Below are 27150 nucleotides of genomic sequence, written 5' to 3' on the forward strand. Positions count from 1 at the left end.
TAGAAGCTGAAACTCCAATACTTTGGCCACCAGATGCGAAGAACTGACTCATTGGGAAAGACCCTGATGCTGGGAAAGACTGAAGGTAGGAGGAGAAGAGGACGACGGACGATGAGATGGTTGGATGGCATCACCAACTCAGTAGACATGGGTTTGAGTAAACTCTGGGAGTTGGTGATGGACAGGCAGGCCTGGCGTGCTGCAGTCCATGGGGGTCGAAAAAGATTCGGACACGACTGAGCGACGGAGCTGAACTGAACCGAACCGTAAAGCACGGAAGAACCTGAAGCATTGGCTGGCCCTCTTTACCTACTTTGAAGGATATTACGCAATAATGTACAGCAATTTCTCCAAGCCACCCTCGTGACAACAACCCCACCCACTCGTCTCCGCCAATCAGAATGCTTGGCCTCTGTGCCCTCGCTCCCCCTCCACCCCGCCTCCTCGGTCGCACGAGGCGGAATCTTCCGGTCGCAGACTGTTTCTCTCCTGGAGAGGCCGACGCGCCTGCGCACCGCGCCCTGATTGGCTGAGAGCTGAGGCCCTGCGCGTGCAGGCCACAGCCTCGGTTACTAAGGGCGGGAGCCCGGCGAGGGCGCCGGCGGCGGGTGTTGTCTGAGGCTCGCTTCAAGGCCTGGCCGCGCTCGCCATGCCGAACCGCAGGGCCAGCCGCAACGCCTACTATTTCTTCGTGCAGGAGAAGATCCCCGAACTGCGGCGGAGAGGCCTGCCTGTGGCTCGCGTCGCTGATGCCATCCCCTACTGCTCCGCTGACTGGGCGGTAAGGCTGGAGGCCCGTGAGCCCGGGCCAGGCAGTCGGCAAGTGGGAGGGCCAGGCGGGAGGGAAAGAGGCCTTGAGAAGACCAGTGACCCCGGGGCCCTGCTGGAGGGCGAGGAAGCTCCCCGTCCCCGGTCCGGGGCAAACCGACGCCGGAACCGCCTCCCAGTAATGGCCAGGCATCTCTTGCGGGGCCCCGGGCACTAGGCCCTCACTGCTGCTGCTTGTTTTCCCTGTCCATCTCCTCAAGCTCCTGAGGGAGGAGGAAAAGGAGAAGTATGCGGAAATGGCTCGAGAGTGGAGAGCTGCCCAGGGGAAGGACTCCGGGCCTTCGGAGAAGCAGGTAAAGTTAACCAGAGAAGAGCAGCCACCTGCCTCACAGGTAGGCATGCTGAGTAAATGCTGGATGAGTGAATGGATTAATGTCAAGAGTAGATGACCGGGTGATTTGGGTGAGTGCAAAAAAGAGTTTTTCATTTTTTTCTTGGTGTCAGAATGCTTGCTGAGAAACGGGCAGGCTCCTGAACTAGGGCACACATTGGTTTTGTTTGATGGTGAAGGCCAGGGAAAATCCCATTAGGAAACCTGCAGCCAATAAACCATGATTAGCAAAAGGTAGTCTTGATATTTAGGATTTGTACTAGATCGCCTCTAAGGGTCCTTTTGAATTCTTTTATGATTGAAGAATCTCTTTTCAGATGTTTAACAGTAGTTTGGTCCATTCTCTCTTTTTAAATAACACTAGTCTGTGTTTAAAATATTGAAATAACAGTATCTGTGGATGTTGATTAATGTTTTGTGTGCCTTACAGGTAAGAGTTGAATAAAGTTTATTTGAATTTATGTCTGTGTAGCAGAATGTTAAAGCACTGAATAAAATATGTTGCTGATTCATATCTAGAAATATGAATTTTACCCCCTCCCTCTGTATTCTTCCCATTCTGACATAGCAAAAGTTCTATTCTTATTATAAACTGCTAACATTGGATTGAAATTCAATAGTTTTGCTTGTTTTAGGTTGGAGAGATTTTTATCTTATGGATTTATGTTTGAGTAGAAGCTCTACTCAGTTGAATTCGAATTAATACTTAATTATGCTTGTGAGCCCTGATTTTTTTGTGTGTGTCTTCTTTTCACTACAGTTTCTTAAGATAGTTCCCCTCAAAATAAAAGTCATGTTCTACATATATATCATTGAGACTTGGAGTCAGCACAATCTGGCTTTTACTTTGAGTGAAGAACAAACAGTGTTAGAGTACTTTGGCAAATGATATTCTTTTGGCCACTGGACAAGCATGTATTATATGACTCCATAGGATTAGATTATCAGTAGTGGGGAAATGGCTTTCAACAGTAATTGGACTGGTTATTTACCACTCAGCCCCTTGATTTAAAATATTTTTAGATTTTTGCCATGTCTGACTTTGGGTGTTAGTGTTATAGACATTTATTTATGTACTCATTGGATTTATTGGCTTGGAGTGGTTACTAAAGTAATCTGTGCTATGGGTTGTTTCAAAGTTATTTTGCTAAATTTAAGTATATGATATAAAGTGGGCAAGAGTTTAAATATATGGTCAATGATTACCTTTCTCTTTAGAAACCTATTTGCACCCCACTGAGGAAGCCAGGCATGCTTGTACCAAAGCAGAATGTTTCACCCCCGGATCTGTCAGGCTTGTCTCTAAAAAGTGATCAAGGTAAAGTAATCCTACAGTGTTTTGCTTATATAAATTTGGGCACTTAAAATTCTATGTTATGTTGATCAGTAAACTTGTCTTCTCTTCATTTTGATTCTGCATTTCAAAGTAACTGACTATGATGTTCGCACATGATGGCACTAAAGTTGTAAAAGATCAGGTAATATGCATTTGTTGAAGTAACACTGGGGTTTGGTTTTGTTTTGTTTTTTTTTAAACAAAAATCTGGTTTCTACCATGTCATATGTTTTTAGACATACTTTTTGAATTCAAGTGTTTATAGCTAGACACTTAAATATGTTTGTTTCAAAAGTAAAGATAAATTGAGCCTAGGGCAGCAAAGAATATAGTTAATCAGAGTCCTTGCTATTCCTTCTGACTGGTTTTTTGTTTTTTTTTTTTAATTAAATGTGTTCTGACTTTGTTAAAAACTTACTAATCTTTAGTAGTCCTTAAGTGTGGCCAATCCTGGAAAATAATACCTTTCTTACATTTTCACATTTCTTTCTTCCTTTAGAGAATTTATAAGTGGTCTTGTGTGTATTGGTAAAAGGTAAAGAGTGAACTCAATTGTCCATAGTTTGTACTAGAATTTTTCTATACTGATTCCGCTTGGTTTTATTTTCCATACCCTTATATTTCTTGAATATGGGTCACAGCTTTTCTTAAGTCATTACTCACATTTAAGGCTTATGTATAGCTAAGTTATGTAGAGCTAGCTGTAAGTTTGAATAATTTTGTTATTTCATGCAAAGAGTGGTTACTGCTTTAATCCTTGGTAAATGTTACAAAAATTTATTTATCTGATACACCTGATTTATTTTCTCTTTTCCAATTTATTTAGGAATATAGGAACAGAAGGAGAAAGGTTCTAAAACTTTTGTTTTTATCAAAGGAGTAAATCTTGAGATGCTCATCTGTTTGTTTTTTTTTTTTTTTTTTGAAGCTCTCCTTGGAGGCATTTTTTATTTTTTGAATATTTTTAGCCATGGCGAGCTACCTCCTCACTGTGAACAGCGCTTCCTCCCTTGTGAAATAGGCTGTGTTAAATATTCTCTCCAAGAAGGTATTATTGCAGATTTCCACAGTTTTATAAATCCTGGTAAGTAGCCAATTAGAGTAGATCCTAGATGTTAAAAAGTCACTTTTTTATGTTGATCTTATTTGATAATAGTATTTTTCTTAAAAGCTGTTGCATGGGTGAGTTCTTCAAATGTAGACTGGGTGAAAAACTACTGAGAATGAAGTGTTGACAGAGTTTTTGGTTTGGGCTTTTAACCTCAAGTAAGCGTTAAAGTTGAGCAGGTAGAAGGCCTGAAAAAAATCTGTAGTCTGCTGTTTGCTTATCTGTAGTTTTAGAATCTGCTGAAAGCTTTGCTGTTTACTTTCTTTACCCCATCCTTCACATCAACAGTTCTAGTTTTTAACTTGGTGTTGACTTGTAACCTTGAGCAAAATGTTTATCCTTTCTGAACCTATTAATTAATCTGTAAAGTAGGGGTAATACCTGTTGGAGGGCTGTTCTAATGTGGGAGACCTGGGTTCAATTCCTGGATTGGGAAGATCCACTGGAAAAGGGAACGACCACCCAGTCCAGTATTTTGGCCTGGAGAATTCCATGGACTGTAGCTCATGGGGCTGCAAAGAGTCAGACACGGCTGAGCGACTTTCACTTTAACTTTTCTAAAGAATACATGAGAAGGTATGAAAATAGGCTAGTATTTAAAAGACTTTAAGATAATATTATTCCTACTACTGTTCCACCCCATCAAAAGCAGTTAGTAATGAACACACAGGATTTCACTCAGTTCTCAAGTTGGTAGATAGTAGTTAGGGGAGTACTGTACCTTTTAGAGATTAGTGGGAGAAATATATAGGGAGAAGAGTTTGGGGAAAGAATAATTTCATCTTTAGTTTTGTCAGTTGCTTTAAAATTGATTAGGACAGTCCAGCACTTTTCCTTGTTTTGAAATAACAGGAAAACAAATTTTCCTACTTAAGGAGAGTTGCTGCTTAGGACAATTTTTGAACAAGTGTAAAACGTTAAAAAGGCAGAACTTGGAGACTTTCCTCTGAGAAATATGTCAGTTATCTTGGTATATCGAGGGCCTCATGAACTGTGGCCTTTTTATGGACTCCTGGCTAAGACTCCTTTAGCACAGATTTTCTTTACCTAGTATTTCTTTCTCTGTGAGGACTAACTTTTTAAAGTAGTGTGGATAATATACCAAGATTCTTTGATAGTCATCATACCTTTGGTTAGGAAAAAACTCCTTTGAGGTTTAAATCTTCTGTAATTTCACATAACAATAGCAATTACCTGTGTTATGATATGGTCATCCTATGGAATATTACTGTAGTACAACTGAGAGCTTCTGGATTTCTGCATCTCTCAATAAAATATTTTGAATTACAGGTGAAATTCCACGAGGATTTCGTTTTCATTGTCAGGCTGCAAGTAAGTATAAAGGAGTGGGATAGAATATAGGCATTGAATATAAGCACCTGGGTAAGATGCTCTTTAAACAGACACATAAAACATTGGGGGAAGATAATCTTAAATTATTGTTGGTAAATCTTCTTAAAAGTGGTAGATAGTGTATGTAAGCCTTCAAAATTTTTAAATTACAAGCAATGATAGAATAATGTCCTTTTCCTTTTATGGAGATTGTGTTTTTATTTCTGTTTTTTTTTCTGCTTATATCCTTTGGCTTGAAGATCAGTGGCTTTTACTGGCCAGGTGCTTAGGTAGGTCTTCTAATAGGTATAAGGTTATCTAGATTTAGGGCTATTCACAGAAATGTCCATTCAAAAGTGAGGGGGGAAAGTTTATGCTTCAAAAGTAACAGAACGATAGTGTTAGATGAAACAGCTATGAATTGATTTTTCAGATGAGGAAAACAGGTTTCTATGTAAAGCATCTGCAACTGAAGGATGTGACTATATAAATCTGACCTCTTGTACTCTTTTCTAGAAACTATATTTTAACCAGTTTCTTACTTCTTTTCAAATAAAAATAAGGATAATAGGTTTGTTTTTTAGTTTTTATTAAAAATGTCAGCGTTTAAAAGTTTTTTCTTAAAAATGTAGACAACTAGTCTGTAGAAGTGTTTGAAATTAAAAATAAGTTTTTCAAATCTGCTATAACAAGCAGCTGTTTTGTAATACTTATAATATTGTTCTTTATAAATGAGAATATTTTAGATTCATTTTTTATTGTGTTGAGTTTTTCCCAGTATTTTTTTTAGTGAAAAATATGTATTAGTCCCTTTTCTGTTTGTTTTTTTGAATCAGAGCTGTAGGCTTTGGAACAGGGAGTTTAAGGCAGTGTTTTCGTAAGTTCCCTTATGTAGCTTTGGGTGAAAAAAATGTATAGAATAAAAATGCTGTTGTAACTTTGAGATGTGAACCTAGGTCATCTCAAGTGTTAAATTGTCTGAAGCTATTTGGCAAAATAGGTAGTAGTAAAAAAGTAAAAGTAGAAACTTAGCTGGTGAATTAATTTCACATTTTTGCTTAAGCTCTGTTTATGGTTTGTTCATCGCATGAATGCATTGGAATCCCTATATGCCAGACACTCATTTGTGAGAATGCCCTTTACTGTTTATTTTGTTTCTGATTAATTTTTTTAAATCATTTAAAAAACATATTTTTGCAATGTTTTCAAAATTAAGTGATTAACAGAAAGTGTGGTTCTTGAAAACAAACTTATCAAGGTCTCCAGGAATGTTTTCTTAAGTTATTTTTCACACTATTTGAAACCACGCAAAGTGTTTTTCATTCAGGAAACCTAAAATACTTGGAGCTTACCAGTTTAAGCATGTCTTAAATTGCCAATTTGATAACCCCAGGAAATGTATCAACTAAATAAGATAAATGACTGTATTAGAATGACAGCGATGTCAACAGAGTAGCTAAAAATACCGAGGATAGTGTAATCCAGCTGATGTTTCACACAGTAACACTCTGAAAGAGATATACATGATTAATAGCTAAGGATGGTACATTCAGATCTTCCTAATGCTCCTGTGTATCTGGTCTTTAAGAAGTACATGTGAAACCAAGTGAAGGCTTCATGGGCATTATGGTTTAGCACGTTATATTGAAGAGTTTTAAGACTGGAAGAGATTTGGATGGTCTCCCATGTCCTGCCCACCCCTACAGTGTTCCTCTGAATGGGAGTTCAGGTTCTGCGTGTCTGTGTTGGGGGTGCGGGGGTAGGTAGGAGATGCGGGCCCTCTCCTCCTCCCATACTTCACCAGAGGCGCTCTGCCTCTTTCCTTTCTATAGTTAATTATGAGACAGAAGTTCTGCTTTAACATGAGCCAAGCCTTAGAAACTGCTTTCAGCTTCCTATATGGAAGGTCTGTCAGCTTTTAAAACGAAACTTCATACACACATAAAAGGATTATAACATTCACTTAAAGTTTAAAGAATATTAATGAACAAGCAGTGTGCCCGCCAGTCAGCTGAAGAAATAGCACTTTGCCGTTATCACTGAAGACCCCTATATTTCTCTTGGATTTCATCCCCCCCTTAAGAGAACCACTGTTGTGAATTTTGTGTTATCTCCTTTGTTTTATGAATAGTTTTAGGATAAGTACGTATTGAAATAATGTGTTTTATTTTGCTCGTTTGAACCTCTCGGTCGTGTCTGACTCTGCAGCTCCATGTGCCGCCCCCCCCAGGCTCCTCTGTTCATCAGATTCTTCAGGCAGCAGTACTGGAGTGGGGCTTCCCTTGTGGTGCAGTGAAGGAGCCTCTGCGCTCCCAAGGCATGGGCCTGGGTCAGTCCCTGGTCAGGGAACTAGATCCCACACGCCGAAACTAACATCCGGAGTAGCCAAATAAATACATGTTTTATTAAAAAAAAGAAAGAATACTGGGGTGGGTAGCCATTCCCTTCTCCAGGTCATCTTTCCAACCCAGGGATTGAACCCAGGTCTCCTTCATTGCACGCAGATTCTTTACTCTGAGCCATCAGGGAAACTCCACATATTCTATATATTTCTGTGTATTTTTTAAATGACGTCTTTCCCCCTATTTCTCTGTTGGATTGTTTGTCATCTTTATTGGTGTATGGAAGTTTATAATATGTCTATCTGTTTTTATTGATTATTTTAATCATGTGCAGATACCTGTTTTCCTTTTTCTCTCATGGGTATTTTAATTTATAGAAGTTTCTATTGTTAATTTAGTAAATGTATCAATTTTTTCCCTGATAGTTTGTGGGTGCTTGGGGTCTTATTTAAGAATTCCCTTTTACTTTTTTTATAGTAAACTTTAAAGAATTTATTTTGACTTGACCTACTTACATTTCTCAGAATGAGAATATATACATTATTTACCAATAAATGCTTAGTGCTTTAAACTTACAATTACCTTACTTGCAGAAATTTGGCAATCATTCCAATTAACTGGAAAAATACAAAATTTTTTGTTCTTATAATTCAAAATATATTTAAAATAAAACTTCTATAGCAGCCAAAACCTTTAATCAAAAATTCAGAACTGCAGTCTCTTAAGGGTAACAAAATGGCCACATACTAATTATCTTGATTATTAACACAGGAAAAAAATATGTGGCTCTTCAGACAAGACTGGCTAGCAGTTGGTACAGTGTTCCTTTCTGGGCACACAAAGCTCTTTATTTTATCTGTTCAAACACAGACAGTTGCTCCAACTTTAAACGGACTTTCAACATTTAATATTGGTGATGCTTGCTAAGATTTAATAACTCCCAGCAATGAGAATCAGAAAATGATCACAATTAAAATTATCCTAAAGGACTTAACTACTACACAGAGTAATCTGCTATTCAGTAGTGTTTTTTAATTACGTGGTATTTTTCCACAAACATAGCACCTCATTAAATATCTTGTAAACCACTTTGTAGTTACAGTAAGGGTTGGGAGGTTAAGTTCCAAAGAGAATTATGTAATTAGTTTCACATAACATTGAAAGACAATGCAAATCTCAGGCAAAATCAGCATTAGGAATGCAGTCTGTTGATCGCTACAGCCCATGGAGTCGCCCATACTCCAGTGGATGCTCATCTATAATGGGCACCATCTTATTCAGACATGGTATTAATACTACACTTCCAAAGTCCAAGTAGATAAACATTGAAATGGACTCCTGCTTTACAAATCATCTATTAAATATGCCTGTAAAATGAAAAAAATTTTTTTCCAAAAGGTCAGATGAGTTACACTTATTTTATCCTTAACCCCAGGTAAAGAATTCCCTTCTCCTTGAAGGCCATGAAGATATCTTTATTTTATAGTTCCAAGATCTTATTCCACTTGGAATTGACTTGTGTACGATGTGAGGTGGAGATTTCCTTTTTTTCCCATGTGGATAATCAGCTGTCTCATTCATTGAATAATCAGTGTGCTCCCCCTGTGTAGTGCCACCTGTGTCACATTGTACTTCTGCTTATGCATGAGTCTTTCTGATATCTTCTGTTCTATTAATCTTCTTGTTTTTTAGTGCCCATATGTTGTCAAAACACAATATTTTCATAATATTTACTTAACTTTGTTCTTTTGGAATATTATGGCTGTTCTTGTCTCTTTGCTCTTCCACGTATAATTTATTGCACTTCACAAAAAGGCTATTAAGAATCTCCCGATTTAGAATCACAGGATCCTTAATCTTAGGATTTGGGGGATTTTTAGGGGAGTGTTTGTGCATTTTTATTTTAATTTTTATACATTTTTTAAAGATTGATTTCCACTTATTACAAAATGTTGGTTATATTCTCCATGTTATACAATGCATGCTTGAGTATATTACACCCCATACTTAGTACCTCCCATTCCCCCACCCCTATGTTGCACCTCTGCCCACTGGAAGCCGTTAGTTTGTTCTCTGTGTTTATGAGTCTTTTTTTATATTCACTAATTTGTTGTAGTTTTCAGATCCACATATAACCCATATCATATAGTACTGATCTTGGTCTGATTTATTTCACTTGGTATAGTGTCCTCCAGGTCCATCCATTACAGCAAATAGCAATGTTTTATTCTTTTTTAATGACTGGGGGGTAGTCCTATGCGTGTATATGTCACAGCTTCTTTTTACATTTTTATTTTATATTTGAATATAGTTGATCTGGGCTTCCCAAGTGGCATGAGTGGTATAAAAAATCCACATGCCAGTGCAGGAGCTGTAAGAGACATGGGTTTGATCCCTGGGTTGAGAAGATCTCCCAGAGGAGGGCACAGCACCCTCTCCAGTATTCTTACCTGATGAATCCCATGGACAGAGGAGCATGATGGGCTACAGTCTGGGGGTTGCCAAGAGTTGGACACAACTGAAGCAACTTAGCATGCAAGTAGCACACACATGATTTTTACAACATTGTGTCAGTTTCAGGCGAACAGCAAACTGATTGTTACACATGTATGTGTATCTGTTTTCCAGATCCTTTTCCCATTATAGAGTATTGAGTAGAGTTCCCTGTCCTTGTTGATTATCAATTTTATATATAGTAATGTGTGTATGTTAATCCCAAACTCCTAATTCATCCCTCCTCCCCTTACCTTTCCCCTTTGGTAGCCATAAATTTGTTTTCTAAATCTGTGAATCTGTTTCTGTTTTATAAATAAGTTCATTTGTATCATTTTTCTTTTTTTAGATTCCACATATAGCAATACCATATGTATCTTTGTCTGACTTACTTCACTTGGTATGATAATCTCTATAGGTTATAGAGATTGTCTATTGGGCTATCCATATTGGCAGCAAATGGCATTTTTGTGGGGAGGGCCCCCCACCTCCACTGCACACAGTGTGGTATTTTACTTCCCCAACCAGGGATTAAACCCATGCCTCTGCAGTGGAAGTGCAGAGTCTTAACCACTGGATGCTGGGTAAATCCCTGCAAATGGCATTATTTTATTATTTTTTATTCCATTGTATATATGTACCACATCTTTATCCATTGATCTGTTGATGGACATTTAGGTTGCTTCCATTTCTTGGCTATTGGAAATAGTACTGCAGTGAACACTGGAGTGCATGTATTCTTTCAAAGTATGGTTTTCTCTGGATATATGCCTAAGAGTAGGATTCTTAGATCATATGGAAAGTCTCTTTTTAGTTTTTTTAAGGAACCTCCAGACTCCTTTCATAGTGGTTGTACCAATTTACATTCTTACCAACAGTGTAGGAGTTTCCCTTTTCTCCATACCCTCTCCAGCATTTACTGTTTGTAGATGTTTTGATGATGGCCATTCTGAAGTGATGATTTTGATTTGCATTATAATTTTTATTTGCATTATAATCAAAATTATAGTACAAATTCATTTAATAATTGTGCAGATTTTATAGTAATTTATAATATAAATTATAACAATTTATAATATTATAATTTGCAGTAAATTATAATGGAAACTTTATAATTAATGCAATTTTTATATTTATAAAATTTATAAAAATATACAATTTATTTTAAAATTTATATAATTATAATGCAAATTTTGGAAATTAAAATTATTGAGGTGATAATTTTTATTTGCATTATAATTTTGATTTACATTTTGGTAATTATTGACATTGAGCACCTTTTTATGTGCTTTTTGGTTATCTGTACATCTTTGGAAAAATGTTTATTAAGATCTTCCACCCATTTTTTTAATTTTTTTTTTTTTTTTATATTCAGCCAGCATGAGCTATTTGTAGATTTAGGGAATAATGCCTTGTGGGTTGCATCATTTGAAAATATTTTTTCTAATTCTGTGGGTTGTCTTGTGGTTTTGTTTATGGTTTGCTTTGCTGTGCAAAAGCTTTTAAATATTCATTTATTTACGTATTTATTTTGTTGAGCCAGGTCTTAGTTGTAGCACATGGGATCTTCAAACTTTGTTGCAACATATGGGATCTAGCTCCCTGATCAGGGGTTGAACCAGGGCTTCCTGCTTTGGGAACTTAGAGTCTTAGCAGCTAGACCACTAGGGAAGTCCTGTGTAAAAGCTTTTAGTTAGGTCCTATTTGTTTATTATTCTTTTTATTGTCATTAGGATGTGGATCCAAGAAGATACTGCTGTGATTTATGTCAGAGAGTGTTCTGTTTTCCTCTTAAGAGTTTTATAGTATCTGGTCTTACATTTAGGTTTTTAATCATTTGGAGTTTATTTTTGTGTACATTCTTAAAGGATGTTTTAATATTGTATCATTCTGTCACATGTGTCTGTCCATTTTTCTCAGCACCACTTACTGAAGAGACTGTCCTTTCTCCATTGTAATTCTTGCCTTCTTTGCTGTAGATTATTGACCATAGGTGAGTGGGTTCATTTCTGGGCTCTCTATCCTATTCCATTGTTCTGTGTTTTTGTATGAGTACCATACTGTTTTGATGACTGTAGCTTTATTAGTATAATCTAAAGTCAGGGAGCCTGATTCCTCCAGCTCTGTTCATCTTAAGATTGCTTTGACTGTTTGTGAGTCTTTTGTGTCTCCATACAAATTTGAAGATTTTTTTGCTCTAGTCCTCTAAAACAGTGCCTTTGGTAATTTGATAGAGATTGCATTGAGTCAGTACACTACCTTGGGTAGTATAATCACTTTGACAATATTGATTCTTCAGATCCAAGAACATGGTGTGTGTGTATATATATATCTGTGTCATCTTTAGTTTCTTTCCTCTGCATCTTCTAGTTTACAGAGTACAGGTCTTTTGCCTCCTTAGGTTAAGTTTATTCCTAGGTATTTTATTCTTTTTGATGTGATGGCAAGTGAGATGGTTTCCTTATTTTTTCTTTCTGTTCTTTTGTTCTTAGTGTATAGATAACGCAACAGAGTTCTGTGTATTAGTCTCCTAAAATTTTATTGAATTAATGAACTATAGTAAGTTTTCTGGTAACATCTTTAGGATTTTCTATGTAAGTATCATGTCATCTGCAAACAGTGACGGCTATACTACTACTTTTCCAATTTGGATTCCTTTTGTTTTCTCTGATTGCCCTGGCTAGGACTCCCAAACTATGTTCAATAAAAGTGGTGAGAGTAGACATCCTTGTCTTGTTCCTGGTCTTAGAGGGAATGTTTTTAGCTTTTCACCATTGAATATGGTGTTGAATTTGTCATATGTGGCCTTTATTATGTTGAGGTATGTTCCACCTGTGCCCACTTTTCTATGGATTTTCTTTAATTTGTAAATGAGGTGCATCACACTGACTTGGAGATACTTAAAATACTTCTATCTTTGGGATAAGTCCATTTGATCATGATGTATGATCCTTTTAATATACTGTTGAATTTAGTTTGCTAGTATTTGTTGAGGTTTTTGCATCTTTGTTAATGGATACTGGCCTCTAATATTTTTGTGTTTTCTTTGCCTGATTTTGGCCTCATAAGTGTTCCTTCCTGTGCCATTTTTTGGAATAGTTTCAGAAGGATAGATGTTAACTCTGCTCTAAGTGTTTAATAGAACTCGCCTGTGATGCCATCTGGTCCTGGACTTAACTTTGTTGGGAGTGTCTTAATTAGTTTCAGTCTCAGTACTTGGGATTGTTCTGTTTGTATTTTCTGTTTCTTCCTGGTTTGGAAGGTTGTTCTTTTCTAATAAGCTTCCCAGGTGGCTCATTGCGGGAGACATGGGAGACATGGGTTCCATTCCTGGGTTGGGAAGACCCCCTGGAGGAGGAAATGGCAACCCACTCCAGTATTCTTGCCTGGAAAATCCCATGGACAGGTGAGCCTGGCGGGCTACAGTCCATAAGGTCTCACAGAACCGAGCGCAGCTGAGCAACTGAGCACAGATACGTACACACCTTTCTAATAATTTGTCCGTTTCTTCTAGATTGTCCATTTTATTGATGTATAGCTGCTCATAGTAGCTTCCTATGATCCTTTGTATTTCTGTGGTATCCGTTATTTCACATCTAGTTTTGAGTTCAGCCCTCTCCCTTTTTTCCTTGATGAGTCTAGCTACAGATGTATCAATTTTGTTTATCTTCTCAAAAAACCAGCTTTTGGTTTCATAGACCTTGTCTATTATTTATTTTGTCTCTATTTAATTCATTGTTCTGTCTCCATTTCATTTATTTCTGCTCTCTTTCCTTCTGCTAATTTTAAATTTTTGTTTTTTCCTCTGATTGCTCTAGATGTAATGTTAGATTTTTTTATTTGACAGATTGTTCTTGTTTCCTGAGATAAGATTGTATTGCTTATAAACTTCCCTCTTAGAACTGCTTTTGATGCATCCCATAAATTTGGATTATCGTGCTTTTGTTTGCATTTGTCTCTTAAGTATTTTTTGCTTTCCTCTTTTTTTTTTCCCATGATCCATTAGTTTATTTAGTAGCATATTGTTTATCCTCTGAGTGTTTTGTTTTTAAGTTTTTTTTTTTTTTATTGATTTTTTAAAAATCTTCTAGTGTTGTGGTTGGAAAGGATGATTGATGTAATTGCAGTTTTACCCAAGCTTGCTTTGTGGCGTAGCCTGTGATCGCTCCTGGAGAATGTTTCCTGTGCACTTGAGAAGAATTTGTATTCTGCTGCTTTCAGAATGTTCTCTAAGTATCAGTTAAGTCTGTCTGCTAATGTGTATTTAAGACCTGTGTTTCCTCACTGATTTCGGTTCAGATGGTCTGTCCGGTGATGTGATGTGATGTGGAAGTCCCGCTCCTGTGTCACTGTCGATTTCTCCCTTCACGGCTGGGGTGTGTGTCTTGCTCAGTTGCTCAGCTGTGTCCGACTCTTGTGATCCTCTGTCCATGCGATTTTTTCCAGCAAGAATCCTGGAATTGGTTTCCATTTCCTCCTCCAGGCCCAGAGGCCCATTTCTTCCTCTTCCCAACCCAGAGATGAAACCTGAATCTCTATGACTGCTAGCATATGCATTATACGTTGAGGTGCTCCTATGTTGATTGCATGTATAATTGTTAATTCCTCTTTTTGGATTGATCTCTTGATCATTGTACAGTGGAAGTGACAAATAGATTCAAGAGATTAGATCTGATAGAGTGCCTGAAGAACTATGGACAGAGGTTTGTGACATTGTACAGGAAGCAGGGATCAAGACAGTCCCTAAGGAAAAAAAAGGCAAAATGGTTGTCTGAGGAGGCCTTACAAATATCTGTGAAAAGAAGAGAAGCAGAAAGCAAAGGAGAAAAGGAGAGATATTTCCCATTTGAATGCAGAGTTCCAAAGAATAGCAAGGAGAGGTAAGAAAGCCTTTCTCTGTGATCAATGCAAAGAAATAGAGGCAAACAATAGAATGGGAAAGACTAGAGATCTCGTCAAGGAAATTAGAGACACCAAGGGAACATTTCATGCACAGATGGGCACAATAAATAACAGAAATGATATAGACCTAACAGAAGCAGAAGATATTAAGAAGAGATGGCAAGAATATACAGAAGAACTATGCAAAAAAGATCTTCACAACCCAGATAATCATGATGGTGTGATCACTAACCCAGAGCCAGACATTCTGGAGTGTGAAGTCAAGTGGGCCTTAGAAAGCATCACTACGAACAAAGCTAGTGGAGGTGATGGAATTCCAGTTGAGCTATTTCAACTCCTAAAAGATAATGCTCTGAAAGTGCTGCACTCAATATGCCAGCAAATTTGGAAAACTCAGTAGTGGCCACAGGACTGGAAAAGATCAGTTTTTATTCCAGTCCCAAAGAAAGGCAATGCCTTTGTAGTACTTTTGAAGTTGTACTTTTGCTCAACATTCAGAAAACTAAGATCATGGCATCTGGTCCAATCACTTCATGGCAAATAGATGGGGAAACAGTGGAAACAGTGACAGACTTTATTTTCTTGGGCTCCAAAATCATTGCAGATGGTGATTGCAGCCATGAAATTTAAAGACACTTCCTCCTTGGAAGAGAAGTTATGACCAAGCTAGACAGCATATTAAAAAGCAGAGATGTTACTTTGTCAACAAAGTTCCATCTAGTCAAGGCTCTGGTTTTTCCAGTAGTCATGTATGGATGTGAGAGTTGAACTATAAAGAAAGCTGAGCGCTGCAGAATTGACGCTTTTGAACTGTGGTGTTGGAGAATAGTCTTGAGAGTCCCTTAGACTGCAAGGAGATCCAACCAGTCCACCCTAAAGCAGATCAGTCCTGGGTGTTCATTGGAAGGACTGATGCTGAAGCTGAAGCTGCAATACTTTGGCCACCTGATGCGAAGAACTGACTCATTTGAAAAGACCCTAATGCTGGGAAAGATTGAAGACGGGAGGAGAAGGGAACGGCAGAGGATGAGATGGCTGGATGGCATCACCGACTCAGTGTGCATGAGTTTGAGTAAACTCCGGGAGTTGGTGATGGACAGGGAGGCCTGGTGTGCTGCAGTCCATGGGGTCACAAAGAGTCGGACACGACTGAGAGACTGAACTGAACTTGATCATTAGGTAGTGTCCGTCTTTGTATGTTCTATGTCTTTATTTTGAACTTCATTTTTTCTGATACGAGTATTATTCCATTGTTGATTTCCTTTTGCATGGAATATCGTTTTCCATCTCCTCACTTTCAGTCTGTATGTGTCCCTAGATCTGAATGGTTCTCTTGTAAACAGCATATATGTGGTTTTATTTTTGTGCGTTCAACCACTGTATGTCTTTTGGTTGGAGCACTTGATCTGTTGACATTTAAGTTAATTACTGATAAGTATGTACTTATTGCCATTTTGTTAGTTTTGTACTTGTTTTTATAGGTCTTTTTTCTTCCTCTTTTATTCTCTTGTGATTTGATGACTGTCTTCATGTTATGGTTGGATTCCTTTTTCTCTTTTGTGTAAGCATTGAATACCTTTTTAATTTTATGTGTTGAGTCCATTGTAGATTTTTGGTTTGTGGTTACCATGAAATTTTGATATAGAAGTCTATATATCCAAGATTAAGTTGCTGGTCTCTTAATTTCAAATGTGTTTCCATTATCCTGCATTTATACTCTGCTCATTCTGTGTGAGTGATTTCCTATCTTTACTGTGTGTACTGGTGAGCTTTCCTATTTGTAATTTTGTTTCTAGTTGCCACCTTTTCATTTCCATTTAGAGAAGTTCCTGTAGCATTTGTTATGAAACTGGCTTGGTAGTGCTGAATTCTCACCACTTTTGCTTGTCTATAAAGCTTTTGATTTCTGCATCAAATATGAATGAGAGCCTTGGTGAGTAGAGTATTTTTGGTTGTAATTTTTCCCTTCATCATTTTAAGTATGCCAAACCATTTCCTTCTGCCCTGTAGAGTTTCTCCTGAAGAATCAGCTGATAACCTTACAGGGATTCTGTTATATATTATTTGTTGCTTTTCCCTTGTTGCTTTTAGTATTTTCTTTTTGTCTTTTATTTTTATCAATTTGATTAACATGTGTCCTGGCACATTCCTCCTTGGGTTTCTGCTGTACATGACTCTGTGCTTCCTCAACTTGGGTGACTTTTCCATAATAGGGAAGTTTTCAGATATTATATCTTCCAAATATTTTGTCAAGCCCTTTCTGTATATCTTCTTTCAGGACCCATATAACATGAATGCTAGTGCATTTAATATTGTCTCAGAGTTCTCTTAAACTGTCTTCATTTCTTTTTATTCTTTTTTCTTTTGTTTTCTTTTTCTGTTCCATAGCAGTGATTTCTACCATTCTGTCTTCCAGCTCACTTATCCATTCTTCTGCCTCATTGATTTTGCTATTGATTCCTTCTAGTGTGTTTTTTAGTTACTGTATTTTCCACTCTGTTTGTTCTTTATATCATCTGGCTCTTGGTTGAACATTTCTTGTATCTTCTTGGTCAGTTCCTATATTCTTTTTCCAAGATTTTGGGTCCTCTTTACTGTCATTACACTCAATTCTTTTTCAGGTACATTGTCTATCTCCACTTAGTTTTCTGTTGTTCCTTCATCTGGAACCTATTCCTCTGTCGTCTCACTTTGTCAAACTTTCTGTCTTTGTAGTCCCATTGGCTACAGGATTGTAACTCATTTTTCTTCTGGTGTCTGCTCCCTGGTGGGTGGAGCTGGGTCCTTTTTCTCTGGTGGGCAGGGCAGTTGCAAAGATTGTGTTCAGAGGCAGCTCTGAGCTCAGGAAAACTTGAAGCAGCTTGTCTGCTGAGTAGGGATCTGTTCCCACCCTGTTTTATTTTTTGGCTTGAGGCATCTCAGCCCTGGAACCTTGAGGCTGTTGGGTGGGGCTGGGACTTGGCATTAGAAGGGTCCCTTCAGGACAGCTCACACCAGTGAGCATGCCCCAGAGCCTTTGCCGCCAGTGCTCCTGTCCCCACAGTGAGACACAGCAGTCCCCGCTCTGCACGAAGAGCCTCTAGGGCCAGCAGGTGATTAGGCCCAGACTCCTGTGAAGTTGCTGCTCCTCCCCCTGGGCCCTGGTACACACGAGATCTTGTGCGTGCTCTCCAAGAGCGCGGTCTCTGCCTCCCCGGCCCCCTGACGCTCTTGCAGCAAGCCTTGCCAGCCCTCAAAGCCAAAGGGCTCTGGTGGCCCCGCCTCCCAGCATCAGGCCCCGGACTAAGAAGCCTGACACGAGGCTCAGAGCTGTCATGCCTGTGGGAGAACCTTTGAGATATAATTACTTTCCAGTTCGTGCTTCACCCAACTGGTAGGTATGAGATTTGATTATTTTGCAAATGTGCCCCCCCACCATCTTGTTGTGGTGGGTTTTTTTGTTTTTGGAGGTATAATATTTTTTTGGATAGATTCCAGTCCTCTTTGTTGCTAGTTTTTCAGCAGTTAGTTGTGATTTTTAATGTTTCATGAGAGGAGGTGAACTCAGGTCCCTTTACTTTGCCTTCTTGTCCTCTGTCCAGAGAAACTAATCTCAGTATTTTGAATATATTTAAATCTTTGAATCATTTTGGAAAGAACCTGACAGCTTCATGATATTCTTTGTGTTTACACATTTTTGACCAGAGACACATTAACACCACTGGTGTTAGTTTCTGCAAAAATTCCCCAGTTAGTAATGTTTTAATATAGAACTACTCTTATTTTTTAAATGTGTAGCTCTTTATAATAAAGTCTTAGTTTTCTCTATAGTCTTTATCTTATTAGTTATAGCTTATCATTTTTCTTGCTAATTATATGTAATAGCTCTCAATTATATTTTTTCTCAGAAAATTAATTTTATTTAAAAATTATTCTCTTTAGTATTTTTTAAATTGAATCAAAATTATATTTTCTAATTGTTTGTTTTTTGTTTTGGTTTTATCCCACCTTTGCTAAACTGAAGTTTTCAGAAAATTCCTTATATTTGTGAAATGACTTCTTCTAACCTGTGTCTTTTATTTAAAACATTTAAAACCTGTTTGTCTTACTGTGCTGGCTATGAACTCTCATTTCTAATCTTCACCAGTGAGTATTCTGTTTGATGTTGTTTTTCTTTCTCTCTCTCTTTTAGTTTTGGTATATACTCTTTATCAGGATAAAGAAGTTCCCTTCTGTTCCCAGTTTCACTAGAGATACCAGTTGCATGTTTTAATGAATACTCTTTCTGGATATCAGATGATTTGTGTCTTTTGTTTATATGGTGATTTACTAATCTTAAAAACTAACCTTACATTCCAGGAACAAATCCAACATTTTCACTATATAACTCTTAAATAAATTGCTGGATTTGGTTTGCTAATATGGATTGGTCAGAAAGTTCCTTTGGTTTTTAAAAAGTAAAAATAAAGGACACATTTTTCATTTTCACCAAGAGCTTTATGAAACAGTGATTCACCATTTTGTTCCACTAACTTCTACCATTTTTCAGCAACTTCATAATTCCGTCTTCCTAAAACTTTTTACCTTTTAGAACAGAGGATTGTTCCAGGTGCCTTTTTACACCAGGGAATTGAAATTTTTTCTTTAAAAGAAGTTTGTAAAGATCAAAATAAATGGAAATTTGAAGGTGCAAAGTCTAGTGAGTATGGTGGATGAATCAGAACTTCCCAGCCAAGCTTTAACAGCTTTTGCCTGGTCATCAAAGAAATATGCAAACTTGTGTTATCCTGATGGAAGACTATATGTTTCCTTTTGGCGATTTCTGGGTGCTTTACATTAAGTGCTGCTTTCAGTTGATCTAATTGGGAGTAGTCATTGTTGGAATGAATCGTTTGGTGTTCCAGAAAAAGCTCATCCCATCCAGTCCCACCATGTACACACCATCACCTTCTCTGGATGAAGATCGGCCTTTGGTGTGGTTGGTGGTGGTTCATTTTGCTTGCCCCATGATATCTTCCACTTACATTATTATACTGTATCATCTTTTTATCACCTGTCACAATTTATTCAGAAAACAAAATGTTTTTGTTATGTTTTAAGTAGAGAATTGCATTCAGAAATATGATCAAGAAGGTTGGTTTTTTTTTCCTTATGTGTAACCCAAACATATTTAATAAAAGCAGTTACTACAGTGCTTTGGATTTTCAGTGCTTGAGTTGGATATTTTGAGTATGTCACTTATCTCCCGTGTGGAATAAGGTTCATTGTTCTCAGTGTCTCAATTTGATTGCTGTCACCTTCAACTGGTCTGCCCAACCATGGAGCATCATCCAACAAGAAATCTCTGCCATGAAACTGTGCAAACCACTTTTGACATGTTTGATCAGCCACAATACCTTTTCTATGTACTTCACAAATCTTTCTTTGTGCTTCAGATGCATTTTTACCTTGAAATAATAAAGCATATTATTCTGAAAATGTGGTTTTTTTCCCTTCCATCTTCAATATTAAAATGGTTGCACAAAAATTCAGCAGTTTTGGTAAACTTTTTAAAATGCATGCTTATATGACAACTGTTAGAATACAGTCCAACAAAATTGTTTTGAATGAAGTTAAAGACACCTAAGCACTACTAGAGCCATTTTACAGAAAAACCAAACTTTTTGGACAACCCAGTATTTTGTTTTAGGAGTTGTGCATTCATGTTCAACCTGAGGTTAATCTTTTATCTTGTCATCAAGGCTGTTTTGCCATTTTAAAATGGTTTGGGGAATGTATTTTCAGTTTTTGAGTCTACATTGGTTCTTTTTTATGATTCTGTTTAAGTTATCGGTAATTTTATTTCCTTGAACATAATAAACCTTGTTTTTTAAAGTTTTACGTTTGATAACTCTGTTATGGGGATCTTGTTTTTTGGATGTATTTTTGTAGTCTGTTTATCTTGGTGTTCAATCACGTATTCAACTCTCTTAATATGTCTCATCATTTTTGAGTACTGAACAGTATGACTTGGCACACATGCAAAGAAATCATCAGTAAAGTTTATAATCGGCTTCACAGCATGAACAGTGGAGGCCAGAAGACAATTGAGCATTTTTTAATTTATAAATTTTTATATATACACAAGTAATTCTGGAGTAATATTTTAAATTCTTTCTAGCTATAGGTCTGTTGAAATCTCAGTTTCTCAGTCTCTATATCTCTTCTAGGATTGGTAAATGCCCAAATAACAAACATACCCAAATGCCAGATTCAGCTCTCTAGGATTTCTTCATTTTAAGATCTTGGACTTACAGTTCCTCTTTTCATTTATGTATCTGCAGTGCTTTCAAGCAGGTGTTTGATTTGTTCCGTATTTTCCTTAGTCTGTCATTATCAGAACTTGAACTCCTCCTGTATTATTTTTTAGTTGGCTGCACAGTGCTGCTTGCAGGATTGAACTCAGGGCCCCAGCAGTGAAAATGCTGAGTCCTCATCACTAGACCACCAGAGAGTTCCTAGCATTCTTTTTCTTAGTAGTTTCCAATTTTATGTTGAAATTCGTAATTTGATCTCATCAGATAATAAGCATGATGATTTAAAATCTGTGTCCAGAAACTTCAGCTTCTGGACTCAATTTTGTCTTTCAGCTTTGTCTTGGTTCTCACTCTTGTGTGTGTACCTGGTTTATTCATATAGATTATCTGGAAAAAAATGAGTTAAGATAATTTGAGGTTGATGGTTCTCTTCTAGAAAGGATTTATGATTGCTTTTTCTAGACACCTGGGGTCTCACAAACCAGGCCCCCAAAGCTGTCTGAAACATACTTCTTAGCCAGTAAACTTCCTCTTAAGGAATTAGCAAATGACTCCAGGATAGAGCTCCAGGCAGAGCCCTGGTAGGCTGCCATCTCGGGGGTCACACAGAGTCCGACAGGACTGAAGCGACTTAGTAGTAGCAGCAGCAGCAGCCAGGGTAAAAACTGCCTCCAGAGTTAGGCTGACCTCTCTGACTTCTTTGCATTTTGATCACCTCTCTTTGCATTTGATTACCTCTGTGGCTTTTTTTGCTTTTGACCTGATAATTCCTTGCTACTATAGCTATTTTCGATATCCTAAATTTTTATGGAAAGTTTGTGTTACTTGGTCTGTATTTTACTGGAAGTGGAAATATCATTTTACAACCTTCTAAAAGCCAATCATTACTATCAAGGTCTCCAGCCTTTTTAATAAAACAGTTCATGAAAGGTGACATAGGAATGGTGGAAACACTGCTACTTTAACTTAACAAGCCTGGGATTGAGTCCTGACTCCACTGTTCACCAGCTGTTAACTTACTGTTAACTTCTGTGATTCTCCGTTCTCTCTTCTCTAATATGTATGTATATTACCTATTTTATAACATTATGGGATAAAATGTGTAAAGTACCTGACCCTTACCAGGCTTGGTACAAGTACTTAAATACAAGTCACCCACTACTCCTTCCTATACTCACCCTTCTGTACATAATCCATAATATTTGTCTTGGTCAAATTTTAACTCCTACCTACTTTTTTACTTCCTTCAGGTGATTCTAGTCACAAGATTCCTATTTCACACTTTGAATCTGGGCATGACCAAGCAACTGTGTTACAAAATCTTTATAGATTCATTCATCCAAACCCAGGGAACTGGCCACCTATCTACTGCAAGGTAATTTCAACATAAGAATTTCTTTTAAGTCACCTACTTAGAAAACAGAAGATCCATGAAAGATACCCAAAGAAAGAACTTTAGCCTGTGTATTAACTGTGTTAAAATATGTTCATTTTTAGTTGCTTTGAATGTAATTAGGTACGTATAGTGCCTTTTCTTCTACATTTCTCTAATATTGGAGGGATTTTGCAGACTGCAGTAACTGAATGTATTTCACCTTTGGTGGATTTCATGTTTATGGCTCCTCCTGTGAAATACCTTCAATGCCTGTTTACCCTGAAGGGTGGGTTTCTGGTTTGTACACCTATCACTTCGAGGCAAGAGTACTCGAAGTTTATTCATAACTGTTTTTATAGTAATTCCATGATCTTCTTTTTGTAATCTTTATTCTTTGTTTTGTCTAAATTCTTTCAGGCTCGGTGTAGTAGAATTGGGTTTTAACCTTTCTGTTTTATTAATAAAACAGTAAAAATAGAACATTTCTCACCACGAACACAAATCACCTTATCTTTTCTGAACATTGGTTTCATTTGCCTACCCTAAGTCTCACTTGCTGCTCATAAAGTATATTAACAATGCTTTATGAACATAACTGGTTATTATTAGCAGTATTTTCTAGTATATGTTGCTCTTTTTTTTTTTTAAACAGTTCTCATTTAGTTTTCACGAACTCTTCAGCCTTTCCCTTCCCCTTACCCACCCCCCCACAGTTTGAAAGGGCCTTATTAATTGAAAGTAACAGAGGATAGAAGAAAATATAAGTAAAATTTTTTCCCTTCTCTAGTCTAATGATAGAGCCAGAGTCAACTGGTGTTTGAAGCACATGGCAAAGTCATCAGGTGAGTTTAGTATCGGTGTTTCCATTTTGATGTACATGTTCTGTGTTCTTGAATTCACTAATTTTATGTTTGTTTTTATTTACCAATGGAAGAAATCAGACAAGAGCTAGAACTTCTCACTGTAGAGGATCTTGTAGTAGGGATCTACCAGCAAAAATTTCTGAAGGAGCCTTCTAAGACCTGGGTTCGGAGCCTCCTAGAGGTGGCCATGTGGGATTATTCTAGCAACACAAGGTACTTAGGTGATTTTGTGATAGTGATACTGACTTTTTTCTGAACTGAGAAATGCAGTAGGATTAGTTCCTTTTAAAGCAAGATTTTCCTATGAAACTTTGAAATCATTGTATTTCCTTGAATATAAGTTTTCACTGATTATAAGATACATTGTTAGTTTATCACTAAAAGCAAAAAACAAACTACCAAATAAAATGACAGTGTTTTATCATTTAGAGTGTCTGTATTGATGAAAGTATATTGTATCCATTTAAATAAATATTACATAGAATTCTTATAATAAATATAAAAATGAAATGAAAAGTATTTTTTATTTTTGATATTTCAGGCTTACAGAAAATTTGGAAGACTCTAGTGCAAGGAAATTGTGTATACCATTCTCAGATTCTAATTGTTAATATTTTAATATATTTATAAAAATAAACACTGTTTCTTTTTCTCAATCACTTAAGAATAAGTTGCTGTCATGATGTCTTTTCACCCTGAATATCCGGAATGTTTGTAAGAACAGGAACATGTATATTGCCACAGTACAGTTATCAAAACAGTATATTGCCATTGCTACAGTACTACTGTCTAATCATATTAGTTCTAATCATATTTTGCTAGTTCTAATAATGTCTTCTGTAGCAAAAAATAAACACCTAGGGTCCAACCCAGAATGACATGTTATATTTAATTATGTCTCTTTCAATTCAGTTCAGTTCAGTCGCTCAGACGTGTCCGATTCTTTGCGACCCCATGAATCGCAGCACGCCAGGCCTCCCTGTACATCACCAACTCCCGGAGTTTATTCAAACTCATGTCCATCGAGTCGGTGATGCCACCCAACCATCTCAACCTCTTTTGTCCCCTTCTCCTGCCCTCAATCCCTCCCAGCATCAGGGTCTTTTCCAGTGAGTCAGCTCTTCGCATGAGGTGGCCAAAGTACTGGAGTTTCAGCTTCGGCATCAGTCCTTCCAATGAACACCCAGGACTGATCTCCTCTAGGATGGACTGGTTGGATCTCCTTGCAGTCCAAGGGACTCTCAAGAGTCTTCTCCAACACCACAGTTCAAAAGCATCAATTTTTCGGCGCTCAGCTTTCTTCACAGTCCAACTGTCACGTCCATACATGCCCACTGGAAAAACCATAACCTTGACCAGATGGACCTTTGTTGGCAAAGTAACGTCTCTGCTTTTTAACATGCTGTCTAGGTTGGTCATAATTTTCCTTCCAAGGAGTAAGCGTCTTTTAATTTCATGGGTGCAATCACTGTCTGCAGAGATTTTGGAGCCCAAAAAAAATGAAGTCTGACACTGTTTCCACTGTTTCCCCATCTATTTGCCACAAAGTGATGGGACCGGATGCCATGATCTTAGTTTTTTGAATGTTGAGCTTTAAGCCAACTTTTTCACTCTCCTCTTTCACTTTCATCAAGAGGCTCTTTAGTTCTTCTTCACTTTCTGCCATAAGGGTGGTGTCATCTGCATACCTGAGGTTATTGATATTTCTCCCGGCAATCTTGATTCCAACTTGTGCTTCCTCCAGCCCAGAGTTTCTCATGATGTACTCTGCATATAAGTTAAATAAGCAGGGTGACAATATGCAGCCTTGACTTACTCCTCTTCCTATTTGGAACCAGTCTGTTGTTCCATGTCCAGTTCTAACTGTGGCTTCCTGACCTGCATACACGTTTCTCAAGAGGCAGGTCAGGTGGTCTGGTATTCCCATCTCTTTCAGAATTTTCCACAGTTTATTTTGATCCACACAGTCAAAGGCTTTGGCGTAGTCAATGAAGCAGAAATACATGTTTTCCTGGAATGCTTGCTTTTTTGATGATCCATCGGATGTTGGCAATTTGATCTCTGGTTTAGGATCCTTTTAACCTGGAATTATTCATTAATCTTTGACTTTGGTGGTCTTGATCTTTTTGAAGAGTGCAGGCCAGTTACTTTGTAAAATTTTTCTCAGTTTGAATTTGCCTATATTTCCTCATGGTTAGATTGAGGTTGTGTGTGTGTGTATGTATGTAATTTATATATTAATTGAAGGATAATTGCTTTACAGTGTTGTGTTGGTTTCTGCCAAACATCAACATGAGTCAACTATGTATGTATACATATGTTTATACATCCCCTCCCCCTTGGACCTCCCCCCCCCCCCATCCTATCCACCGAAGTTGTCACAGAGCCTCAGTTTGACTTCCCTGAGCCACACAGCACATTCCCATCAGCTGTCTATTTTATATACGGTGACGCGTATTTCCATGTTACTTTCTCTATATATCCCACTCGCACCTTCCTCCCCTTCTTCCATGTCCACAAGTCTGTTCTCTATGTCTTTCTTCATTGCTTCCCTGCAAATAATTTCATCATTATGAGGTTGTGTATTTTTAGCAAGAGTACCTCAAAAGTGATATGTCTTCTCAGGTGTGTCATATCTGGAGGTATCTGATTTTAATCTCATTACTGATAACTTTGATCACTTGCTTAAGATAATGTCTGCCAAATTTTTCCGTTGAAAAGTTACTCTTTTTCACCATACAATTAATATTCTGTTGGGAGAGTCTTTGAAATTTGGTAGATTATCTGTTCTTCAATCTTTAATCTGCTTGCTTTAACGTCCATTGATGATTTTTGCCTGAGTCAGTTATGACTATGTTTGTGAAATGGTGATGGTCTAATTTGATTGTTGTTTCTACATTTACTAGTTAGCATTCTACTGTAAGGAGCTTTTCCTTTTTGCTGACTTTTTTTTTTCATTTATGACTATGGACTTACATATTCCTAGTATCTTATTCAGTGAGCTGAAATGTCTTACTAACTTATTTTTTGCTCAGATTGGTTTCTTTATGGACAGTGGTTTCTGTGTTGTTTGCTTGGAGTTTGGGTTTTGTTGTCAGATCTTACAGTGCTGCCTGGTTCTTGGAGTGTTTGTCTGCTTTTCAAAATGTTCCAGGTTCCTCTTATACTTCCCTGCTCTGGCTTTAAATTAGCCATTTATCCAAGGAACCCTAGTTCTGTTTAATGAAGGAGGGTGTTTAGGAGATAGAATCTGGGTGCTAGGTGTTCATTCCTACTAGAGCATCTTTGGCTCTAGTTCCCCTTAGTGGAGAGAGCTAGGAAGTATGTATGTGTGTACTACCCTTCATACACTTTTATGTAGCTAGACTCACCTGCCCACTCCTTCCTCCCTTTCCTCCTCCCTCTCTGTCTTCATCTTATCATGAGTTCATACATAAATCTGCAACTGCCATTTAAAACCATAGAGTTTTCTAGTTTTCTATTTTTGTATTGCCTTTCTGCATGTGCTCAACAATTTTGTTGGTTCAGTCCTAGGATGTATTAGGTTGTTGTAAAATTAAGTGATAAACCACCATTTTAAAAAGGCATATTAACAGTTCAGAATCTTTTTTTCAGTTTTGTTTGTTCGTCAGAGGTTAGTAAAAAAGTTATTGGTGAGGGACTGGGTGGTCCAGTGGTTAAGACTTCATGCCTCCACTACAAGGGGCACAGGGTTTGATTTCTGGTCAGGAAGCTAAGATCCCTCATGCTACAGGATCTGGTCCCCCCCCAAAAAAAATTTATTGGAATTTGTTCTTTTTTTTTTTCCTTAACTGTGGTTAAATTATTCATATGAAATAGTTTTATTTGCTTGCTTTATTCCAGTTTGGTTTTGCCCATATTTATTGGTTCTATTACATTTTAAATGTACAGTACTTTAATGCAGTTCAAACAAAACAGTTCAGTCTAGTACTATAAAATTTCTT

General features: G+C 37.5%; 1 protein-coding gene across 1 annotated transcript in view; it reads left to right on the forward strand.

Annotated features, from left to right (window-relative positions):
- The first annotated feature begins 584 nt into the window (after positions 1-584).
- The window catches only part of MAEL (maelstrom spermatogenic transposon silencer), a 48100-nt gene continuing 21534 nt past the window's right edge, over positions 585-27150 (forward strand). Inside the window, exons 1-8 of the mRNA XM_061119780.1 lie at positions 585-781; positions 1029-1121; positions 2378-2477; positions 3424-3579; positions 4894-4935; positions 22198-22322; positions 23110-23164; positions 23257-23398. Coding sequence (XP_060975763.1) covers positions 650-781; positions 1029-1121; positions 2378-2477; positions 3424-3579; positions 4894-4935; positions 22198-22322; positions 23110-23164; positions 23257-23398 — 845 coding nt within the window. The 5' untranslated portion in view covers positions 585-649. The remainder of the gene's footprint in view (positions 782-1028; positions 1122-2377; positions 2478-3423; positions 3580-4893; positions 4936-22197; positions 22323-23109; positions 23165-23256; positions 23399-27150) is intronic.

The sequence above is a fragment of the Dama dama genome, chromosome 20 (genome assembly GCF_033118175.1).
Source record: "Dama dama isolate Ldn47 chromosome 20, ASM3311817v1, whole genome shotgun sequence".
Taxonomy (NCBI): domain Eukaryota; kingdom Metazoa; phylum Chordata; class Mammalia; order Artiodactyla; family Cervidae; genus Dama; species Dama dama.